Consider the following 24,699-nt stretch of genomic DNA (forward strand, 5'->3'; position numbering starts at 1 on the left):
CACTGGGACCAGAGGACACTTCGTGGGGCTCAGTACAACTTGCATACAATTGTAAGTCACTTTTGTTGACATGAGTGTCGATAAGTGCAGTGTTTTGTTGCAGTATCACGAGTGTCAGTGAGATTTGTGAACTGTTTTGAGTTTTAAAGATGTGTATGTAATGTAGACAGTCAATGCTGTGTACTTGTGTGTCTCTACTGTAATAAAGTGTCTTGATGGTATAAGCTGTTAGTATGAAATTGGTTGAAAGTCATTTAAACTGTTGTAACATAAGTTGGACATGAATACTAGAAGTCCAGTAACATGTATTTTAAAATAACAGTTTATTGCAACTAGATAATCTGGAAAACTTAAACAGAATTCCACTAATATAGTAACTCTTATATATCTATTCTCCAACTAAAAATCTATATATATATATATATATATATATACATACACACACACACACACATATATACATACATAGATACACATATACATACATATATACATACATACACATACACATACACATATACACATACATACATATATACATACATACACATACACATACATATATATATATATATTTTACAACTTATAATCTAAGATTATATGAAATTATGTAAAAGTTATAAGAGTAACTGTGAAAATGTCATGTGACTGTTATGTTAATAGGAGTATCTGAAGTGGAGAAGAATTATTCGTTTTATAAAATAGGTAGCAGGTAGCCTCTTGTCAATTAAACAAACTGTATGTGTAGTATGGTTGAGATAGTGTTTACTTATATTTATGGTGACTTGTGTCTTTAGTATGAGTTTTTAGTTTTAAAACAGTATTAGTAGTTGGAAGCTGGTTATCAGAATTAAGTTATTTGGTGTCTAGTAATAATGTGAATTTGTGTTTTTTTATTTCTCATTAGCTTAATAACTCTTTATTAGCATTATTATAGTATTTTAACAGTGTGACAATGATACATTAACAATAGCATGTGTGTGTATTTAGATATAATTTCAGTGTTTTTACTTATTTTTTATAGAGGGATGTGTATGGGCGTATGTCACAGAGTTGGAGTAGAATTATTCGTTTTTCAAGTAGTTATCAGATGGTGTATGTAACAGGGCTCTAGTAGAATATTTGGAGTGGAATGATTCGTTTAATATATAGTTAGTGTGGCGTGGCTTCAGTTATAGGTGTGATAAATATATATAGTAAAAAGATGCAGTGACTATAAAAACAATATTAGATGTAGTACCTTTAGTGTATATGACAGTAATTATGTATTAAATATCATGTATATTTATAGTAATATTACACATATTATGTATACCCTGATATGCACAAGCACATAATGTAGTACTGGACACCTAATGTGAAACTAGGTAGTACTGGGCAGTGGTTATGCATTTTGGCTGTACACATACAACCACTAAATGTATATATATACATACCCTTCAACATATATATATATATATACCCACAAACATACATACATATACATAAACATATGTATGTATCTGTCTACAAATATATACATAAATACATACATATGCATAAACATTCACTGATAAAAAATAGTTATGTATATATTCATACAAACACATGAGTATATGTGTGCTCACGCATGTTTATGCACACACATATACCCCATGGACATACATATATATTCATATTATACATACATATTATACATACATATTATACCCCATGGACATACATATATAAGACATCCATATATTATTTATATGTATTATATACATTACACTGGCTATTTCACACATTTATTGTGTTAAATAGGTGTTAGAGTAATGTTATAATGACTCGGTATGGGTTAAGTATAACTCTATAGGCATAGATTAGCAAATATAAATTCTAGAAATATTAGTACAAATAGTAGAATGACAATCATCGGTGTATAGAGTGGTATATGATTAAAATATAGGTGTTTTATTATCCAATTACCCATGTAGTGTCAAGATGACATTCTCATCAGGACCATTAATTGTCATCAGGGAGTTTCGAAGGTCTGGCGCCTGACCAATGGTCGACACCCTGTGGACACTACTTTGCTAAAAACGAGCACGTGCTCAAAATTTGTAAAACACCAGTACTTTGTGATGGGATGGTTTATCTTAGACTTAGTTTGCTCTTTTCTTGGTCAACTCTGACCAGGGCCTTTGTGTATCTACTTGTGAATGTCAATGTAGGTATTCACATAGATAACATATGACATTTATTATGTACCACAGACACGCAACACAAATTGATAGTCATTTTGGTACATATTTATAAATTAAAACTGTATATTTAAAACCTTAGTAAAATGATAAAAAACAAAGACATAAGTCCCCTTACATATAAATATTATTATATATAAATTGTCTACAAATATAATTGCAAATAGAATAAAAGAGAGTTAAGTAATAAAAACATGTGTGCTTACCATTTTGAAAGTAAATATTATCTTTGGTTTAAATCGTGACGAGGATGTAAAATGTGTTCTTGATGATAAATATCCGCTTGTCGTTGTTATAAAAGTTAAATTTAGAATTATCAATAAACAGTGGTATACAGGGAATGTTTAAATGTATAAAGATTGATAGGAATCTTAATCCGCCTAAATATCCAAAGAATGTAAATAAATTGAAGTAATTTTAAACTCACCGCTCTGTATCAGAGTTCAAACAGAATAACATGCGGTTTTAGAAATGGCTTTTATGCTGAATAAGAGACTGAGGCAAGCGAGGCCTGGAACGCCGATGACAAATTTGCGTTAGTTTTTAGAGTCTTGATGAACCAGAGTTTTTGTTCATAAAAAGTTTTGCGTTTCCATTTAGATGATGTTGATAGAGGGGTTGAAGTAAAAGCTGATATTTTTTGTACAGTTATTATTGTTGGTGTTTAGTGTGTATTAGTAAGTCTTTAATAGATTTTAAGTTTGTATGTACTGATAGTGGTTTGTGTGGAAATATGTCCTGTAGTTGTAAGTCTGGGTCAATCATGTTCCAGTTATTAAGAATAATGCTGTTGATTTGTTGTCCAATGGGAGTATATGGTGTAATTATCGTTAGTCGTTCTGTATTTTCCTGCGCTCGCCTGTTGTTGATGAGTTCATGTTGCGTTTTATAAAGCGCTTTTTTAATGTTATTGTTGATGATGTGCAGAGGATAGTCCCTAAGTACTAGTGTCATAGTTAGGTATTTAAGTTCTTTTTTTAGGTTGTTAAGTTCTGTAATGATAGTGCAGTATCTGAGAGCTTGGCTGTATATGGTGCCCGGTATGGTGTGTGTAGGATGATGTGAGTCATAATGAAGTAGTCCTATTGTGTCAGTTGGTTTTCGGTAGATGGTCGTGTGAATGTTTCCTTGATCATTTTTGTACAGTAGTATGTCTAAAAAGTTTATTGATGTCGCTGAGTGATTAAAAGTGAATTTGATAGTTGGATGAATGGTGTTCATGTAGTTACAGATCTGATCTAACACTTCTATGGGTCCTTGAAAAATGAAGAATATGTCGTCAATGAATCTTCTGTAGAAAGTAATGTGGTTCGGAAATTGGTTAGTGATTTGTTCGTCAAGCCTCCCCATGAATAAATTCGCATAGCATGGCGCAACTCGTGTGCCCATTGATGACTAAAAAATAGTGTATTTTACAGAACACAGAACCGTAATTAACTATACAAACAATAGGCGTAACTATGCGCACTAATAATATTCATTTCGCTAATAATATTTAAATTAAAATTATTTAAAACTTCAAAACACAGTCATATAGCAATTTAAAAATACGGAATCATTCCAGGAACCTGTTGCTTGTACATCTAATGAAAATAAAAATGGTGTGTGTTGTGTAAATATTATAGAACTTTTAAATTATTTTAAAAATTAATTGCACTCGTATTTAAAATTTATTTGTAGTTTACTACAAATAAATTTTAGATACAAATGCAATTATGCAAAGTAGAAATTATGGCGAAAAGGTATACAAAGCTAAAGAAAATGCTTTTATCACTTTGTCTACTTCGAAGGCAAAGGTGGAAAAAAGATTTTCTAAAAATTGCAAAAAAACAAAAAGTTTAGAAAGAATGAGGAAATTTTGACTGCGGCCGATCATTTATCATTTGCAAATGTGCAAGTTAAAGGAAAGTATATGAAAAAATTAAATCGCTCTTTGCCCAAAAGTTCTGTTCCGAAGATTGAACTGTTGAGTTGTTTACTCAATGAAACTCTACCAATAACTTACTCAATTTAAAAACCAACAAATAATCTCAGAGTGTGATTCTGATGCAATCTTGCGACTTCGTGGTTAACAAAAATTTTTATTGCGACAATGAAATTTGTTGACTTTCCCCCAGAACGGCAGATTATACTTCTGTAGTGATAGGAGACAAAAAGGTGCTGTAGTGATAAGAGACAAAAGGTTCTTTCAAAGAGTTAAAACTGAGCCATATAGATATTAAATTAAGTCTGTCAAAATTTAAACAGTTGAGACCAATTTACGTTCGTTGTGTATCGTCAACTCCTCATAATGTATGTGCTTGCATGATACATGAAAATATGCATTATGCTTTTGAATCACTTTCGCGGGGTTCAGATGTATTTTTTATAATTAAAACGGGAAGTTTAATGATTCTGAATTTTATTTGTGAAAAACCAACAAAACAATGTTTCAATGCCGTTTGCAAGAAATGAACCATTTATAGTCTTTTTGATAAATTATTACTTCATTTCGAACAATTTGAGTCAGACGTTTCGTGGAATCAGTGACAAAAACCTCAAGCAAAATTGTATACTAAAGTAGAAAAGGTTAACAAAGAAGGAGCAATTGCAGTTGTATTATCGTATATTAAAGAAATGCATGCAAAGTTTTTTATTTATAGTAATTTCAAAGCAGTCAATCATCCGTATTTAAACTAAATATTGAATCAGCGATTCAAAAAGACTCAAATAAGGCTGTTATTCAAGTTGACTGGGTAGAAAATTAACTTGTATTTATCGAAACGAAACGCTCATTTTTGTCAAAATCACATTTCTGTTTTTACATGTGGAGTATAGTATCTTTAAATTAAATCTTTTGCGCTAGTTTCTGATTCGAGCGATAAAAATTATCTGTTGCTCCAAACATAAATAAAATTATCGAGCTTTCCTCAGACAATATTACAGAAGTTCATATTTTCAGTGACAACGCAACATCTCAATTCAAAAATAAGTACATTTTAGCATCAATGAAAGTTTTAGAAGAAAAGCATATAACTAAAATGCACTGTCTTTTTTTTTCTTTAATTCATAGACAAAGAGTTTTTGATTGATATATATCTATATATATATATATATATATATATATATATATATATATATATAAAAATATATATATGTATATATATATATATATATATATATATATTATGTTGCCAAAAAGCTGAAGTGCAGGCTTTCAGTTTTATGTCATGTAAAATTATTTCATGTCACTTCGCAGTCATGTCAAATTGGCCTTGCTTATTTAAACACCAGGATGATTAGATATCATACCTTGAGCTGCTTTTTTACAAGAAACTCTGAATGGCTTAAATACAATTCGATAGCAAGGTTGCTGCCAATTGCTCGTAATGGCGGGTAATTCATCATTTTCTATTCAGCTTTATATGGTCATTTCTTTTAACTTAAGTTAATAGAAATGACTATATAAAAGCTTAAGGACGTTGTAGTCCAATGTTTTTTAAAAACTTCAGCTAAAACCATGGTTTTCCAATCCCTTTACTTATAACATTTTTAAGTTTTGTTACGTAACAAAACCAGGTTACAGTAATGATAAATGTTACAAAGCAGTTATGGAAAATATTTACGTAACAAGACCTAACGAACGTTCTTTTACGTAATGCGACGCAACATTTTTACGTATCGATATGTATTAAATGTCTGTTATTTGTACAAAAAGTAACATTGTAACGTGTGGTTCGTTAATATTTTATAATTTTTTATTTTTTTTGTATATATAAACATGCTCATAAATAGGTTTTTCAAAATATATATATATATGTATATAAGTTTTGATTAAGTAGATATGTATAAATATAGATATGTATTAGAAGAAGAGTGTAATGGTAAATAGATATAACAACTGCAAAAAAATGCTAATAGTTAACAAGCTATTTACACAGTAGTAGATTAAACTGACCTTATTTTTTTTAAAAATATTAGCTACATAACGATTGAAACATATTATAAAGGTTGACACTAGATATATATTTTTGCTTGTGGGTTTATTAAAACTTTAAAAGCGCTAAAACAAACTTTCGTTACAAAGTCACTGATTGAAACTGAACATTTAATTTTGTTTTTTACACCATCTTGGTGTCATTATTCTCTATATTAAAATACTATGCTGTAATTATTATATTGACAAATGCCTTTGTGAATTGTTTGTTTTTAGATTTTATGTCTTTATCAAATAGATTTAATAAAATGAAGATTTTAAAATTTACATTTTCCTAAGAAAATGAGGCATTAAGATTGCGTCATGAATAACTCTTTTTTTAGTTTAAAATTGCATATTATATTATAATATAAAAGTATTTTGTTACAATTTGTGTAATTTTATAATATATTTATTACATTATTTATATCTTTGCATATTTTAAGTGAAGAAAAACTCTAAATAGATTAACTTAGGACAATTTTTGAAATCCCTCCTCATCCACTCCTAAACCAAGGTTTGGGGAAAATTTTGGGGTGAGTCATCAAAAAAAACACCAGGAAAAACCCTTTAGAGGGATGGTAGTACATACCCATAGAATATCATAACAAGTGATTTTAAAATCAACAATTACCGTCCGTGAGAGAAATTAGCATTAGTTATTTTTCTCAATACAGGCTAAGGTTCCAAAAAAATCTTTTAGTGATAAAAAGTTATTAATTTATCCAATTCTGAGTTTTTTTTCTAAAAAAGCAAATTTCTGTATAATTTCACAATTTGATTCTCTTAATATCATAATGGATTTAATCATATATCTAAAACATCTAAATTCTAATAAAAACACGTTTTCCACTCTTATATGTTTTGATTTTGAGTTCTATACATGTTTGCTGTTGTAGTCAACAATACAGTTAAGTAATTGCAGTCTATGTTCCGGGTGAAGTATATGTTTCTTGAATCTTTGCCTTTGATGCAAGAAGTTTGCATGAAGAGCTTCAGTGGCTTGTTTACTGTATATTCCATGACTTTGATGACTCAGAGAGATGAACTGGGCCACATGAAAGAACATAGTGTGGATCTTTAGAGTGATTGAGATTGGAAGAGCAAAGTATGCTGCTTTAAAGTTCTCAATGTATTCTTGAAAATTTTCATCCTGATGGGTTCCATAACATGCAGTAATTAACTTATCAAATTGCCTGACTACTTCAACATAGGGAGTTGCACATACAGCTGCTTCAAATTTTTGCTGAAGAATATCAATATTTTTCAACAGTCTTTGACAATGATTTCCATAAAAATGTCCTCCATGAAAGGGTTGGAGGGAAATGTTTAAAACCTCTAGCCATTTTTTGATTTCTAGCCAAACTTTGCTTAGACTCCTGAAAAGGTGGTTGACCACACCCATCAGTAGATCAAGTTCCATTGATGGTAGTGCTTTTAGAATAAGTGTTTCATCTGAAATATTGATCAAGGACACGTTTATGACATTTCCAAAGCATTTAGCACTCTTTACATTGATTCCTTTAGCAAAAAAAACTTGGTGAGCTTTTCTGATGCTTCCAAAAGTTCTCAGTGAATCAAATTTTTCAAGGTTTGAAAAATTTGCATCACACCAACAGCAAGGATGTTTGCTAGCATGAGACTGAAGTCCACAAAGAATTTTATCAACTTCAATGCCATAAGACAAGACAAAGGAAAAAGCACCAATATTAGTGAGTTACAAAAGGTTTTTAATATTCTCATAGTTTTCTGACATTCCTTCAGAAATTGCTATAATCAGCTGTTTCTTTACTCCAGAATCTTTGAAAGAAGAATTAAAAATCTTAGGAGTCTTCAGGACGGGACTGGTTAGTTCTGGAGCTTAAGAAAGTTACCTCCACCATCCAATATTAATTAGATGATCCTCGGAGACATATCTTGCTGATACCATAAATTAAAAAAAGGGTGCCAATATCATTACAATGAACAACATCTCTAAGGTGGTCAATGTCAGAACAATTAATTTTAGTGACAGATATATGATTTTTGAGCAGCTTTCCTTGCTTTGCAAACTTCCTAGAAAAATATGGCCCAACAATTTTTTATTGGCCTGCAAAGTTGAGAGTTGAAGCAAGTTGTCTAATCTGGTTGTTGGACAAACCAGTGTTAAATTAAACTGTCACGAGGCTTTCAGTTAAAAGAGGATCCTTAAACGGTTGTGTTGAAGTAGCGTTGCCTGAAATTTAAAACGGAATAATAGAATAAAATGAACCTAATGAAAAGCAATATGTTTGGCAAAAGGCAGTTAATAAAATACTGACCAAGTTTCAGTGGTAATTTAGGTTCCCCACTTGATTTGCTCCGTCGCACTGCGTCATTTGGAGATGCATCCTGGGTTCCTAAAACAGAAGATGCAAGAGTTTCTGCACCTTTTGCGTGTGTTTTTGCATGTGCAATTTGGTTTGTACTTTTAGTTTCCAGGGTGCTTATTGGATAAACCCGGTCCAATCACAGTGAGGCATTTAGTGCATCTTTTTTCAACTTTAAATGAATTCTTTTGATATGTACTGCTGGAAAATGGAGATGAATTTTTGCTTTTTGACTTACCTATTTGGGAAATGATACAGTCACATGCAATTTCTTGTTAATGGCTACACAGCAATTGAACTGAAATTATACAGTTTGGGAAATGGCTGTGATGTTTTTCCCTCATCATTTTTTTGCAGAATGAAACAAAAATTTGTCATCATTCTATATTGAAGATGATTATTATTAAAGCCTAATGGTTTTCGAGAGTGTTTTGCCCATTTTCTTATCGAGAGGTGTTATACTTCAATCACTTTTTGACATGCAGAGAATGCAAACTGTGTTTCGACACTTAGCATGAATTTTAGCAGAATTGAGCATTTTAAATGTATTTTTTTAGTTCCTCTAACAAAATTTTATCAATTTTAGTTTGAATACTAGAACAAAAATGATGAACTTAAAAAATGTTGTGGATTAACAAGTGATGGAAGGTTCTAGTTTTGTAGAAGAAAAAGCAAATTTTTTGTTAGAGTTGGAATTTTTAAGAATGCTTGTTGTTATTTATTCTATATTTACAATAAAATATCAATATAGGCTTATAAAAATGTTTTTACGTCATAAAAGCCTTTGAAAAAAATTTATAATATGAGCATTTTTACTATAAAAATATTAAGATTGAAATTTCTTTCTGGGACGGTATGGTTTGATTTTAAAACCACTTGCAATAGTTTCCTAAGGCCCATAATATTAACCCTCCAAAGGACTTTTTTGGGTGTTTTTGTTGATAACTCACCCCATAATTTTCAAACTCTGAAAGGAGAAGTAAAGAAGTAGAGAAGGGACGGGGGTTAAGGTTTTATGTAAAAAATCAGATTAATACAAATAATTTCCTGGATCCGAAAATCAAGCAAAAACTAATGATGGCAACAAAAAAAGCTAACAGGCACTTACTGAATTAATTCTTAAACACTGTCAAGAAGTTATTTGTCAAGCTCTCAACTTTCAAGATCAAATAGTCCCAACTGGTATCTGTGAAAACTGTTGAGTAAGCTTTAGAAAAAGAGACAATGATGAAGATGTTCAATTTCCCTTACTGCCTAACTAACAAAACATAAAGATTTGTCCTGCAACAAGAGAATCACTATGTGACGGCATGATTTGTTATTTGAGAAAAGCTAAGATTGTAAGCCCCCAACCAATTGGAACAACAATTACAACCAGTCGGCTGAAAATAATTACAACAGTCAGTTGTTTAGAAACGTTGTTCAGCATGCTTTTTGCTGATTGGATGAAGGATTCCAAATAATTGTTTAAAAGAAATGCTTTGACAGAACTTGCTTTAAGTTGCAGAAAATAACATAAAAGCAGCAGAAAAAGTAGCTGCTTCTGTGATAGCTAACAAGGTTCCTTCAGCCCATGCCACTTAGTCATCTTAGTCAAGGAATAGGAAGGCATCTTCTTGTTACTCTAGGTAAAAAGTATTTTCTTTTATCATATATCTTTAATATGCTTTCGTTTATGCGATTTTTTTATTACAACAAGAAAACTATATAATACGATAAACTGAGTTATGTTTGTGTAATGTTTTTTTCCAGGGCAATCTAGAAAAAAAGAACTTTTTACAGCAGGGAACTCCACCTTGAAGCCCCAGCAACTTCTACAACTTCAAATCCATACTGAGCTTTTAAACAAAGAGATGAAAAAGATTGCTTCAACATTAACAAAGTAGTTCTCTAGCTCCTCAGGAGTGAAGCATCAACTTCTGGTGGCTATTGCAGAAAACCTCTCTGAAAATTATGAAAATGTAAATCAGATCATAAACAAATTAAATCTTGACAGATTGCCTTTTGTGTTGTCATGTGAAATGAAGCTTGCAAACATAATTTGTGGTTTGCAGTCTTACTCAAGTCCTCACCCTTGTACCTGGTGTGATTTTGAGTCAAAAATCTTCACCAGAGTGGTGGGCTCAGAACATTTGGCTACATTCAAACTGATAATACAGGCTTCCTGAAGGAACGCTTATCTTGGACTTCATTGCACCTATAGAATTTCACTTGCTGCTTGGTATTGTTAACCACCTCTTCAAGAGTGTCTGTGTCTGCAGTGAAAAAATGTACCAGAGTGGCAAAAATTGATGAAATTTCCATAACAACCCTTTTACAGATGCCCATTTGCAGGCAATAAGAGAAAGCATTTACAAAATGTTGACTTGCTTCAACAACTTGCGGAAAAGTGTACTTACTTTTTAGCATTTTTATTCATTAACACATTCAGAAAGTTTAATGCAGTTGTTTATGCTTCTTTTGGAAAGGTTTTTCTAGACAAGAATTGCATTCTTTTTGAAGAATTTAAGGGTTCTAACTATATGCTTCTGTCTTTTTCATGCGATACAGTATATTGATTGCCACAACTATTTACTAGACATCTATTCAGAGCAATGAATAGATGTTTAGTAAGTAGTTGTGGCAACCAATATACTAAGGAATGGTTGCTGTTGTAACCAATCAGAGATTGATTTTTTTATTTTTCTAAAGAAATTGGATGTTTTTTTGTTTGCTGTAGTTTCTTAGTTTTAAATACACTGCTTATTGATAAAAGAAATTTGTTTGAATGTTTTCAATAAAAAATGTAACACATTTGTTTAGAATAAAAAAATCGAAAATTTCAAACCAACTTTTCTTTAACGGACGATTATTATCGTCCGTGAAGGCTATTCTTTTTTTAAACTGTTTTTGAATTTGATATTTTCCCTAAACTTTGTATGACACAAAATACTTTGTATATTTTATCTCCGGAAGAACTAGTAGAAACAGTAAATAATTCTGAGAGAGAGAGACAGAAAGAGAGAGAGAGAGGCGTATTTAAACCCTGTCAAGTTCTTCAAGTAATGGAGTATTTAAATTTTGACATAAAGTTTGTGTGAAATATTGGTATTACATACTATGCAGCATGTGCAGAATTTGATTATATACAAATTTACGTCATAATTTAACAAAAGTATTCTCAATTAAGTATTCTTTTCTAAATCATGGTTGGTAGAATACAATATAAAGAACTTTTGAATTTTGACGTCAAATCTTAAGTAGCAAACCAATTGGTAACAATTTAGCTAGTGATTTTTGTGGAAAAAACAAATTCAGAATGAGTTTTCTTATAATACAATAGCTAATGTGGATCACGGCAAATATATAAGATTGAATTTTCAGAATACCAAATTGCAGTATTAGAACTATTAAAATTATAACAAGAAAAGTTTTATAGCTATAATTAGGATTTATCCCAGGAATGTTATTTTCCTGGAATGTTATATTTCTAAAGAACTAATTTTAAACTTATATAATACTGTAATCAACTGTATCATTAGTGTATACATTTATTAAACTTAAATCCTAATGTATTTTATCAAAAAGCAGTTATTTAACGCGTTTTATTTTTGATGGTTCTTAGTTACAAAACATAATGGTCTTCTTCGAGTTTTTGCGTTTTATATTAATTTGTTTTATTTACCTTTACTTTTAAAAAAAAAATTTTCATTTGTAATTATTTTTTTATTGATATATTTGTATATATGTTGGCGTTCCAAAAGCCTATGTTACAACGGCATGACATTTAAAGTTCAAAAATGAAGGACATCAATTTTAATTTTGAAAATAGCTTGCTCAAAATTTTTTTATTAGCTATATGGTAATTGATAGTCCAACATAAAATAGTTTAATTAATAATTGAATTTAACCTAAAACACGCGTTGTATCTTAGATCCTGATTTGATTGCAAACTGATTGTAACATATAACAAATGCAAATAAATAAAATTACAAAGTTTTATTAATTCTAACAATCGCTAATAAATAATCTTATAAAATTTAACACTTAGTGTTAAACTCCTTTTTTAATATATACTTTTGTTTCGTTTTTACTTTTTTTACTTTTTTTTTGTTTTGTTTATAACCTTGCAACCAAACCATTCATTCGATTTTTCATACTTGCTCGGGCATTTTTGACAAAAATAACCAAAAAAAGCTGCATTTGTTCCATCGTCACATTTTTTACAAAATGATCGCGAATCACTTTTCCTTCTACTTTCTGCTATTTCTTGCAAAAGATCATAGAAATCATTATTATTGCAACAGGAATTTGTTTTATCTGTGGAAATCTGAAATTTAAATTAAATAAAAAATCTAAAAAAGACAACAAAACTATGACTGCTCATTAATATAAGATAATCTATAATATATTCACTTTATTTAATCGCTGATACGTTTATTTTATTTTATTTTTCTTTTTTAAAAGGTTTATTAATTATAACTCAAACGTTTTTGTTATACTATTGATTATAAAAACAGTTAGTAATAATAAGTAATTGTTAGCAGTTGTTAGTAATTATTAGAAATCGTTTGCAGTCGTTAATAATCACTTTTAATCGTTATGAGTCGTTAATAATCACTAGTAATTGTTAGCAGTCATTAGTAATCGTTAGTACTACAAATAACTTAGTAGTGTTAGTAATAGAAGGTTATAAACTATATTAAATTGTTTAATTGTGAAAATAATAACCTAATTTGTAAATAGTGAAAATAACTGACAACATAGAACTTGGTAAGGCTACTGCGCACACCTTTTTTCTTCTGACGTAATTTTCAATTTTATTTAGGTGCAACAAGAAGTTCTTTCGACCTTATCACAGTTCACGCCTACTTCCTTTTGTCATATGCACTAATTTATATACCCAGCAAAAAAAGACGTCGAACCGTTTTAGTGATTTGGTTGTGTTTTTGTTGCGACGCGAGGTAACTCTATTCCAACAACGCATTTCAGCAATGCGTTGTTGGAATAGAGTTACCTCGCGAGATTGTCGCGACGTTGCAACATTGGAATAACGGTGTTATTGTAACGTTTATTCCAACTATGCGATAGGATTTTACTGATTTTTCTAATAGATTTTTCGAATTTTAATATTTCAATTATTTTTTAACCAAAACAATAAAAAAATGTTTATTTTAAATTTTTAAAATTTGTATTTTTAATTGGGTGATTTTCAGGGGTAATAAACCCGAGTTTTCACTGAATCTTTATATTACATGAGAAAACCTTAAAATTTCTTTATTTTTTAGCATATTAAAAAACAAATACTACAGTATGAAAACTAAAAAGCAAGAAAAAGTTTTATATATATATATATATATACATATATATATATATATATATATACATATATATATATATATATATATATATATATATATATATATATATATATATTTATATATATATATATATATATATATATATATATATATATATATATATATATATATGTAATTTGTGTTAGTATATTTTATAAATAGAGTGCTCGATGTTCTTAAAGAACAGAGCAATAATAAATTAGTAAAAAACACTTATCTAACTTTTTCTTCTACTTGAAGTTTCACTATTGCTGGATCATCAGGAAGAGTTACTTAGCGTTACTTTCTATAAGAACTCTTCCTGATGATCCTGCAATGGTGAAACTTCAAGTAGAAGAAAAAGTTAGATAAGTGTTTTTTACTAATTTATATATATATATATATATATATATATATATATATATATATATATATATATATATATATATATATATATATATATATATTAGGGTGTCCCTTATAAAAAAATTTTTTTTCATACATTTCTTTTTAAACTATTTAGACCTACTTAAATACAAAATTTTCAAGAAGTCTGAAGATTTTGAAAATTACTGTTTCTAACTCTTCCTGTTATGTAGCTAAATCAACTAAAACACTTATATTTTATAAAATATTTATTAAAAGAATATAAAATTACAGATAAAGCAGGATATTTTTTTCTAATGACCAAATAACGTAACAAAATCTGATATGAGAAGCAATTAAAATACGTCTCAAATACAGATTAATTTAACGTTACATTTCGCCTCAGTTTACGGTTTTTAAAAGTTGCACTTCTATAAGTTACAAAAAAACCAACTGAAACGCAACTTATATATTTTTTTTTTGTGACAAGCTTGTACAAAAACTAAAGTAACGAATTTAATAGACTTACTTAAATACAAAATTTTATCTTCCTACAACAAAATTTACGCACGCCGACAGAACTCTGAAGATTTTGAAAATTTTCGATTTTGAAAATTTTCTCTTTATGTATCTAAATCAATTGAAACATTTATCTTTTATAAAATATTTAATGAAAAAATATAAAATTACAGATCAAGCTGAATGTTATTCTTTAAGGGTCTCCTTTTTACAGCCTGGATACAGATTTCTATGCTCTTACACACAGCGTAGCAAAAGTTACTTATGTTCTTTCAAACCAAAAAAATCTTTAATAAGTTTTACTGCTCTTTTAGCTGCATCATTAATTGCATTTAAGGAAAGAATTTTTCTTTTTGTCTGTATATAGGCAACATCTTCATTTAACATTGATACGGGTCTCTTGAGGAAGTTCTCATTAATTTTTAATCGAGAAAATAAATTTGTGCTCTTGACAGAAACAAAATTAAAGTGCTCGTTAATCCTTGGCGTTTATTTTGATCTAAGATTACAACAAACATATCATTAATGAGTAAATAGCTCTAGCCATCCACTTCGTATCATGCATTGCTCAAAAAGGTCTGATTTTAATTTTTTTTAAATTATCACCTTCTAATAAAATAACTATTAGTTTCCGAAAATCATCATGTACAATAGTTTTTTGCAGTTTTCGGTTATAAAATGTGAACAATTCTTCAAATGTTGCATTACTAAATTGTTGTTTGGCGATATCAAAGTATGTTTTAGTAGCAGTCAGATTATTGGTTTTCCAGTTGTCTCTAATTTTTTTAAACATTGGGATATCAGAGCTGCTGGTGATTTGGTGGATTTTTGTTTCAAACGCATATTTTAAAACCAGTTTGTAAACGGGATGGGGGCAAGTAAAAAGTAGTAATTTTCTGTCTAGTTTTTATTCCAAAAGTACACAAGGTCCTTTCAATCGCCCTGTATTTGACAATGTTGTGCCACACCACATTATTTGTCGTCAAGGTTCCAGTTATAAATTGTGTTTAATACAACCTCAGCTTGATCTTAGCCGGAAGAGCTCTTCAGTTTGGGTTCATCCAGCAGTTGTTCCTTTTTTCCAAATGTAATTAAACTTGTCAGAATTTCTTCTTTAAAACTTTTTATGTCCATTCCAGGTAATGATTTCCCATTCCAGTGAACAGCCACCATTTCAGGCATATTATTCTTAAAATTTCACTTTATAAACTCCATTCTATCTTTTTGTGTGTGAATGCATTGAATTTTATTTTGTTCATCACAGCTCATATCTAGTGCTTCTACTACAGCCTGAATTATATAGACAGAATCCTTTATGCTTAAAACATGATAAAGTTTTTCCTTCCTCTTTTTGTTGTAGTTTCAGAACTTACCACTTAAAGGTTGATGTTAAGGGTTCCTTTAGGCTTTTATCGGAGCTGATGTGTTTATAGTGATGTTCATACGTTTGTATAAAATCTTGTGTTGTAAGAGATGACGATAAACTCTCAAAAAACATTTGCTAATGTTTTTTTTTTACTTCTTTCAATTTTCGCTATCTTGTCCTTTCTTCTTTTTTGGAATTTTTTTATTCGGCTTGTTTTTTGTTGACAAAAAATTAGCCAAAAATAAAGCTAAACATCCTGAGCGCCTTGGTTTTCATTGTTTTTGTATTTTATCCGTTTCAAAGCATCAGCATGTGCTATCTCAAATAAATATTCGAAGTTGTTTTAAAAGTCACTCATAGTGCTTATAAACATCTTGTTTTGCCAAAAATCAATACACTCTTGAATGAAAAACTTGTATAAAAATCATTCAAGTCTAATTATCACGGCACGGTGTATCGCTGAAGAGAATTATGGAATCAAATTATCCCATCAGACAATCAGAAATCGTATCCAAGACCAGGGATTTCAAGGACAATTTGTGCGTAATAAACCATATTTGAGTAAGAAACACATGAAAAGAAGATTGGAGTTTGCTAAGAAGTTCAAAAACATGCCGTTAAGTTTCTGGAAAAAGATCCTGTGGAGCGACGAATCGAAATTCAACTTAAAGTCATCTGATGGAGCCCAAAATGTTTGGAGAAAAGCCGGAGAAGCCTATAAATTAAGCTGCGTGAGAGGAACTGTCAAGTATGGTGGCGGTAACGTGATGGTATGGGGTTCAATGGCTTGGAAGGGTGTTGGAAAACTCCAATTTATTGATACTATAATGGATCAGGTGCAATACAGAAACATATTAAAGCAAAATTTGAAGTCATCTGCTCGAAAACTTCGGCAAGGATCTGATTTTACATTTCAGCAAGATAACGATCCCAAGCATTGTGCCACTAAAACAAAGGAGTGGTTTGCTGAAAACAATGTTGAGGTCTTGGAATGGCCTGCACAATCACCGGACCTTAATCCCATTGAACATTTGTGGGAAATTGTAGACCGAAAAATTGGAGATCGGTCATTTTCCAAAATAGAAAACCTCAAAGTGGCAATTGAAGAAGCCTGGGAAAAAATTCAATCAATACCTAGACGTCTAGAAGCTGTAATCCAAGCAAAGGGAGGCCCAACAAAGTATTAAAATAATTGTTTTGTTATATAATAATTTATTATGGAACAAATAATGCGTTTGGTCGAATATTTTTTTGACAATAAAAAAACGACCTAAGTTCATTTATTTAAAGACTGAAAACTTTGTGATTCACACTTTACATTGAAATAAAGAAAATCTATTTAAAAACATGTTCTTTTATTTTTATTAATCTTGAGTTTACCAAAAAAGTCTAAATTTACGAAAATACAGCACTTTTATTAGGAAAAATATTTAAAAAAGTGTTTGGTCGGATAACTTTGTGAGACACTGTATATATATATATATATATATATATATATATATATATATATATATATATATATATATATATATATCATGCATATCATGAATATGCAATATTTATTTAGAATATAATAAATGGTCAGAGAATACAAAAAAATAATTGATGAAAAGGATGAAAGTATTACAAAGCATACAACACTATAATAAAGACGATCTTCAAAAAACTTTTTGTTTAGTGCAAAGCAAATCACTCACTCATTCTTAAACTTAAGCTTAAAACATCAACGAGTTTTATGTTTGCTGGAAGTGCTAGTAGTACAATTTCAACCATTTACGTTGTTTATAAATCATAACATTTTTGGCATACTTTAATGGAAGATGGATCTGATAAAACTGTTTATAAAAGAATTAAAAGTCGATGGTTCGATACTTTCTCTTTTGGTTTCAAAATAATTATATCATATATACAAATGAACGAAAGAAATAAAATTATAATTGGTGACAACTTATTATCACACTTTCTCTGAAAAAGTGCTAAATGACTGTGAAGATTATAATATCACATACATTTTTCCAGCTAAAACTACTCATCTGCAGCAACCATTAGATGTTGCACTTTTTTGTTCCCCTTAAAGCATTATTGGAGTTTGATACATATTGAGTTGAAAATGTACAATAGAACGAAACAAAAAACGTTATCAAAGTTTTATTTTCTACATCTTTTGTTTCAGTTAACAGAAAAAATGTTACAAGACAAAATCTCTAAAAAAAGACATAATTTAAGGTTTTGAAAAGTGTGGCGTAAATCCTTTAAATTATGAATAAAACTCTAAAATCAAGATTATAAAACTAAAATGTTGACAGCCTAAAAGTGGAAATCAATAGATCCAATATAGTGATAAACATGCTTAAAGAAATGCGAAATAACAATTGTTAAAAAAAAATCTTAAAAAATTTTATATATACAAATATATATATATATATATATATATATATGTATATATCTGATTATATATATATATATATATATATATATATATATATATATATATATAAATATATATATATGTATATATATATATATATATATATATATATATATATACATATATATATATATATATATATATATATATATATATATATATATATATATATATATATATATATATATATATATATATTTATATATATGTTTATATATATATATATATATATATATATATATATATATATATATATATATAAATATACATATATATATATAATATAATATAATAAAATCCCGGTTTTTCAAACCTTAAGAGAATAAGATACTTCGAGTTTACCTCGAATAATATTCATTAGATGCCACGAAAAGTCTTAACCTTGTTACGATAACTAAGGAATAGCATTTACCAAAGAAGTTTACGCTTTCTTCTTTCCCGATAACGGAAAACATAGCCAGAGCACGCGTTGAACCCTGGTCAATGGCAAACACGTAAATTATGGCGTTACATCTGCTAAATTTCGATTTAAAAAAATAGAAAGTAAAAAGTAAGAAAAATGGAATAAGATACTGTTTAAAGCTTTTACTTAAAATAATAAAGTCTTCTCAACTTTTTGAAAGAGTTGTCCACTTTTCATAACTTTTTTGTTTAAAAAAAAAATTGTTCATGTTTCTAAAGAGTTTCCCTTACAAGACTTAGTGGTTGTCAGATTTCAACGTTATTATTGTCAAAAAGACAAACATTCAAGTACTTTTATCGCACACAAAAACTCTGATAATTTTGGCTATTCAGGAAGCAAATTGTATGACACTTCATCTATCTCCTCTTCTACCTCAGCAAATTTGTTGTTTATAACCAGCATGCTAATAGCTTCAAGAATATTGATCTTTGGGAGCGTTTTATCAACAACTATATATATTAAATTTGACACCTCACAACGTAGGTGCAATAAAAAGCTTTTAAAGCTCTTATGACTTCCATGGTTGAGTTTTGGATGTTGTGTTAAGTGGTAAAAAAATTAATTCAGTTGCTATGAGATTGTCAAGATTATGATGAGCTGTTTAGTTAACTATAATTAGAATAAATTTCCTTCTCTCAGCATTAAACTTCGCCACAAAACGCTCCTTCCGTAAGGAACTGTTTCGCAAGTATTCTTTCAAAATGATTTGTTTTGCAAGTTTCCTTTCGTTAAGGGTCATTATTATTATTAATTATTATTCATTTATTTCGTATAATGCGTAACGCTTCCGTATTTCAAGTTGATATTGCGAAAGTTGTACTTGCGCAATAACAACTTGAAATACGAAAGATAAAAATGCGATATTTTCGTAAGTTTTTGTTTACGGCGAACAATCCTAATAAATACACAGATATTTTTTGTAAATATATTTGTTTTTAACGTTGGCCGATTATTCATTGAGTTCATCAGAACAAACGTAATCTTTGTTGATTTCTCTACAAAAGTTTATTTTACGATGGAATCCGATAGTGATAGTGATATCTTTGCCGATAATTTATCGCAAATATCAAGTGATGCGGAGTTTACTGATATAGGTAGCGAAAGTGACGAGGAATTGTTTCAAGTAAAATGAAGCAGAATCTTGTCAACAACATCTAGCAACTATAAAGAAAGTGATGATAAAATAATGGACTTATCAAAAAATAATAACGTACCTATAATTGAGCTATTCACTGGAAAAAGTGGTGTTTTTGTTATGCAAAACAATTTCGAGAGTGTAGTTGATTTGTATCAGCTATTTATTGGGGAAGATTTATTTGAATATATGGTGACAGAAACAAATCGCTGCCACGCACAAAACTTGCAGTTATTTAGAGATATTGTAAAATCTGTTGAGTGGAAAGATGTGTCTGTGTTGGAACTAAAAATAAGGCTAGGACTACTTTTGATTATGAGTGGAGTCCATAAAGATAGGAAGGACGATTAGTGGTCGACTGAGAAAACAGTTCAAGCTCTAATTTTTGCTCAAGTAATGAGTAGGGATCGATTTCGAAATATTTTTTTCCGATGATGCTGATGGAGAGGATAATGATCGCATTAAAAAGATCATCCCTATTATTTCTTATTTTTCGCATAAATTTCAAGAAGTTTACAAAACGCAGAATTATCTATAGATGAAAGCATCATCTCATGGAGAGGTCACCTATCCTTCAAGTTTATAACGCTTCAAAAATAAGAAAATACGGAAATCTCATAAGAACGGTTGGTGAAGCTAAAATCGGCTAATTTGTAACTTTCGTATAAACTGTGGAGAAGGAAGTCGATTATAACAAATAATTTTAAATCTTCTTTAGTCGTATTTGAACTTATGACACTGCATATATATGGATAACTATTATAATAATAATAGTTTACACTTATGAAATACTTTTACAACATAGATATTGGACTTGTGGCACTATTCGCACAAACAGAGACCTTCCTCTTTGTTTAAAAAATACAAAATTAAAGAAGGGGAAATCTATCTATCGTCGTCGGCAAAACATTTGATTACAATGTTAGCAATCAAAAAGACCTGTCCGAATGATTTCGACAATACATTCTGCCGATATTGTTGAAAGCCACAATGTTGATTGGGTGACAAAGGAAAGAATTTTTAAGCCAATATGTGTGTTTGATTATAACAAATATATGAAAGGTGTTGATCGCGTCGATCAGTACTTGTCGTATTATACTTTACTACGTCGTACAAAAAAATAGACTAAAGAGCTGTGATGTTTCTAATAAATTGTGCATTATATAATGCGTTTAAAGTTTTTAAAATAATAAATCCAAATTCAAAAAAAAAGTACAACATTTTTTACATGATATAGCAAAGGAGTGGGTAAGCGAACTTATTCCTGATAATGATGATTGTTCTGTTCCAAGTACATCAGCTACATCCAGAAGATTTTATCCTAAAGGTATATTGTCGAAGGATGCAAAGAAAAATAAAATAGTTAACATTTTTACAGGTGGTATAAAAGTAAACCCCAATAATAGTACCGTGTTTGTGCTGCACATAAGAAAAAAGGTTTAATCTGCCATATGTGCCAGTTTTGTGAAGTGCCTCTTCATTTGGGAAACTGTTTTTTTTAAGTACCATACTTTAGACAAGCATTAGTGAGTGATTTTTGCCACGAAAGTTTAAAAAACAATAAGACATTGTAAGTTTAAATTTATCAAGAGAATTTTATTTTTTGAACTAAAGAAGCAGATTATTAAACAGTTTTATCAAAAAATATAAAATAATAATATCTAAAATATAGTTTATATAGGATGAAATATCAAACATCATAAATGAAATATAATGAAATATACCAAATAAAGGTAATGGAGTTGATGATGTAAGCAGTAATTTAGTAATTAAATCAATGTCTTATTTAAAATTTCCGCTTTTGCATATATTTACGCTCTCTTTAAACAAAGGAATCTTTTCCGATATACTTAAAGTTGCAAGGGTAATACCTATAATAAAATCAGGAGATGAGACTAGTGTCTCTAATTACAGGTCTATCTCTATACTATCATGCTTTTCAAAGTTATTAGAACGCATTATGTATAAAAGGTTGTATTACGTTTTAGATGTAAACGATATTCTCTAACCAATTTGGGTTTAAAAAGAGCCACTCTACAAATCAGGCTATTGTTTATCTCTTTCATGATATCTTTAAATCATTTGATGAAATAAATATACATTAGGTGTATTTATTGATCTCAGTAAGGCTTTTGACACTGTCGATCATTACATTTTATTAACAAAACTAGAAAACTATGGTATTAAACATATGAATATTGAGTGGTTTAAAAGCTATTTGTCAAATAGAAAACAATAAATTTTTTATAATGAAGATAAAACAACCAATATATATATGCAAATATTGTTTGGTGCAGTACAAATGAAAATAAAATAAAAAAACTATTTAATAAACAAAAGCATGCAATCAGAAACATTTCTAGTGTGGGACGTTATACACACTCCCAAGCATTACTTGTTAATTCAAATATAATGACTGTTTATCAATTAAATATCTATAAAATTCTTATATTTATGTTCAAAATTAATAAAAATATATTTCCTAAAATATTTTACCCATTATTCAAAACTAGTCAAAATACATATCAAACCAGATTTTCAAATAACAGCTATATTTAATCCAAAAGTTATTATGTGGTGACTGAATTTTCAATTTCTACTAGGGCCAAAATTATGGAATAGGTACAGTTTAAAAAAAGCTGATTGTACCTAGGGCCACTGATTTTTAAACCCTTTTACTTAATGGAATTTTATTAGTATAAGTCAATATACTTATACTAATACAAAGTAATTAGTATAGAGATGTGATCGTATCAGTTTCGCCTTCTTTAGACAAGTCTGGGGCCTTGAATTTGGGCATTAAAAAAATCTGGCTATAGGTACACAAACTTTCCTTAGACCTTATTGGACCTCTTGCCTTAATAAAACGTGTAAAAAATATATTATTACAATTACTGATAATTGAAGTAAATATATTGAAAAATTAACAATTTATGCAACTACTTTCTTTTATAGATTTTTGGTACTCTTCAAAAAACTCTAAAATTTTAAATTATTTGATAAAGTCTGCTTATTTTCCTTAAACCAATCAATGAGAAAAAGTTTCAGAGTTTAAACTGGTAGCGGTAAAGGTTTGAAAAAAGCTATTTGTTAATGATAGTATCGTTGTAAAAAGGGGCTGTCGCAGTTCAAATTTTTCTAAAGTTTTCTTTAAAGTTTGTCAATACAGTCTAAAGACAAGGCCTTAGATATTTTAAGAGACTCACCTGGCTGGCTTGATGATACCTTGATTTATATAGCGCAAAGTTTGTTTTTATATCAGTTTTCTAAAGTATTTGGGTTTCCAAGTTTAAAATATCTGGATTTTTTGCATTTTTAGTTATTTTAATTCAGGTGGTATTCAAAAGGTTACAGTTGTATGCAAAAAATTAATGTTAGAAAATCATATTGGGTGTTTCAAAGTAATGTGTCCTGATGTTGTTTTACATTGGAAGTGTGTTTAGTTTTAGTTTTTGTTTTTATGACATATTTGAATATTTAAATTCAATCAATATACATAAATATGTTTTTTTTGTTTTTTATTGTTGGTTTGTTTATGTACCTTATGTTCTAGTTAATATTTAAAAAATTCATTACTTATTTTATTTTTGTAAGTGTCTTATAGATGTCTAAAGTTATACAATTGGCTAATTTAGGTCAACTATTGTTTCTTTTTTATTTTGTTATTGGCATAATGATTTGTTTTGCTCACTTTGTAGTTTTTTTTTTTTTTACTGTCATCAGTTATTCAACTAGGGTTATCTATATAAGATATAGTCGATAGGTACAGTTATTAAAGTCAGTTCTTTATTTACATACATTTTGTTGCAGTTGCAGTTGATTATAGCTACTATTACAACTACAAAAATATGGTTATGTTATTTTTAATTTTAATGAGATATTTGATCAATTTATTATAGAATATTGTAATATTTTAGACTATTCTGGCTTGTAAATGGCGTGACTGTTTTAGTATTTTTAACATTCATACATTTCAAATTTAGACAAGGTTCACATTTTTCTGGCACAAGTTTAGAGTTCATTTTGTAAATAAATTAATTAACATATATTGATCAATGCATTTGTTAAGTACTTTTCTGGCACAAAAGCAGGTATTTAATATTTAATATTTTTTTCACTGCATTTTTATTATACTATTTATGTTATACTATATTTCTATATTATATAGGCTTGTAATTCCATGTGGAAAAATGGAATTTCTTCCGAAAATGCCCAAGTTTCAACCAAGTTAAATTTTTTCAAAAGGACATAAAAACCATGTTACTTTATTTTGTTATTTATATTGTGTAAGAATTTTTTGATCTTATTTTCAAAATAAAGTTTTAGTTTAGCATGAAGTGTGTCGTTTCTTTAATGTCTTTTTACTTTAAAACATCACATAGTAAGAATTAGTAAATTATTGCGCTATATACTTAACACCGCTAAAATCGTCGAATAACAACCGTCTAGGTTGTTATTCTACAGTAGTGCAATAGTAGTGTAGTGGTAGAACGCTCGCCTCATAATCGAGAAGTTTTGAGTTTTAACACTACAACGCCCCTAGTAGTACCGGTCTCGAATTGATTCACCGCGAAACAGC

At 29.2% G+C, this 24,699-nt stretch overlaps 1 protein-coding gene across 1 annotated transcript in view; it reads right to left on the minus strand.

The window, feature by feature from the left end:
* Positions 1-12,524: 12,524 nt before the first annotated feature.
* Positions 12,525-24,699, minus strand: part of LOC105846200 (uncharacterized) — a 108,791-nt gene continuing 96,616 nt past the window's right edge. Inside the window, exon 7 of the mRNA XM_065807657.1 lies at positions 12,525-12,834. Within this exon, the coding sequence (XP_065663729.1) occupies positions 12,604-12,834 (231 nt within the window). The 3' untranslated portion in view covers positions 12,525-12,603. The remainder of the gene's footprint in view (positions 12,835-24,699) is intronic.

Source organism: Hydra vulgaris, chromosome 10, assembly GCF_038396675.1.
Source record: "Hydra vulgaris chromosome 10, alternate assembly HydraT2T_AEP".
NCBI classification, from domain to species: Eukaryota; Metazoa; Cnidaria; class Hydrozoa; order Anthoathecata; family Hydridae; genus Hydra; species Hydra vulgaris.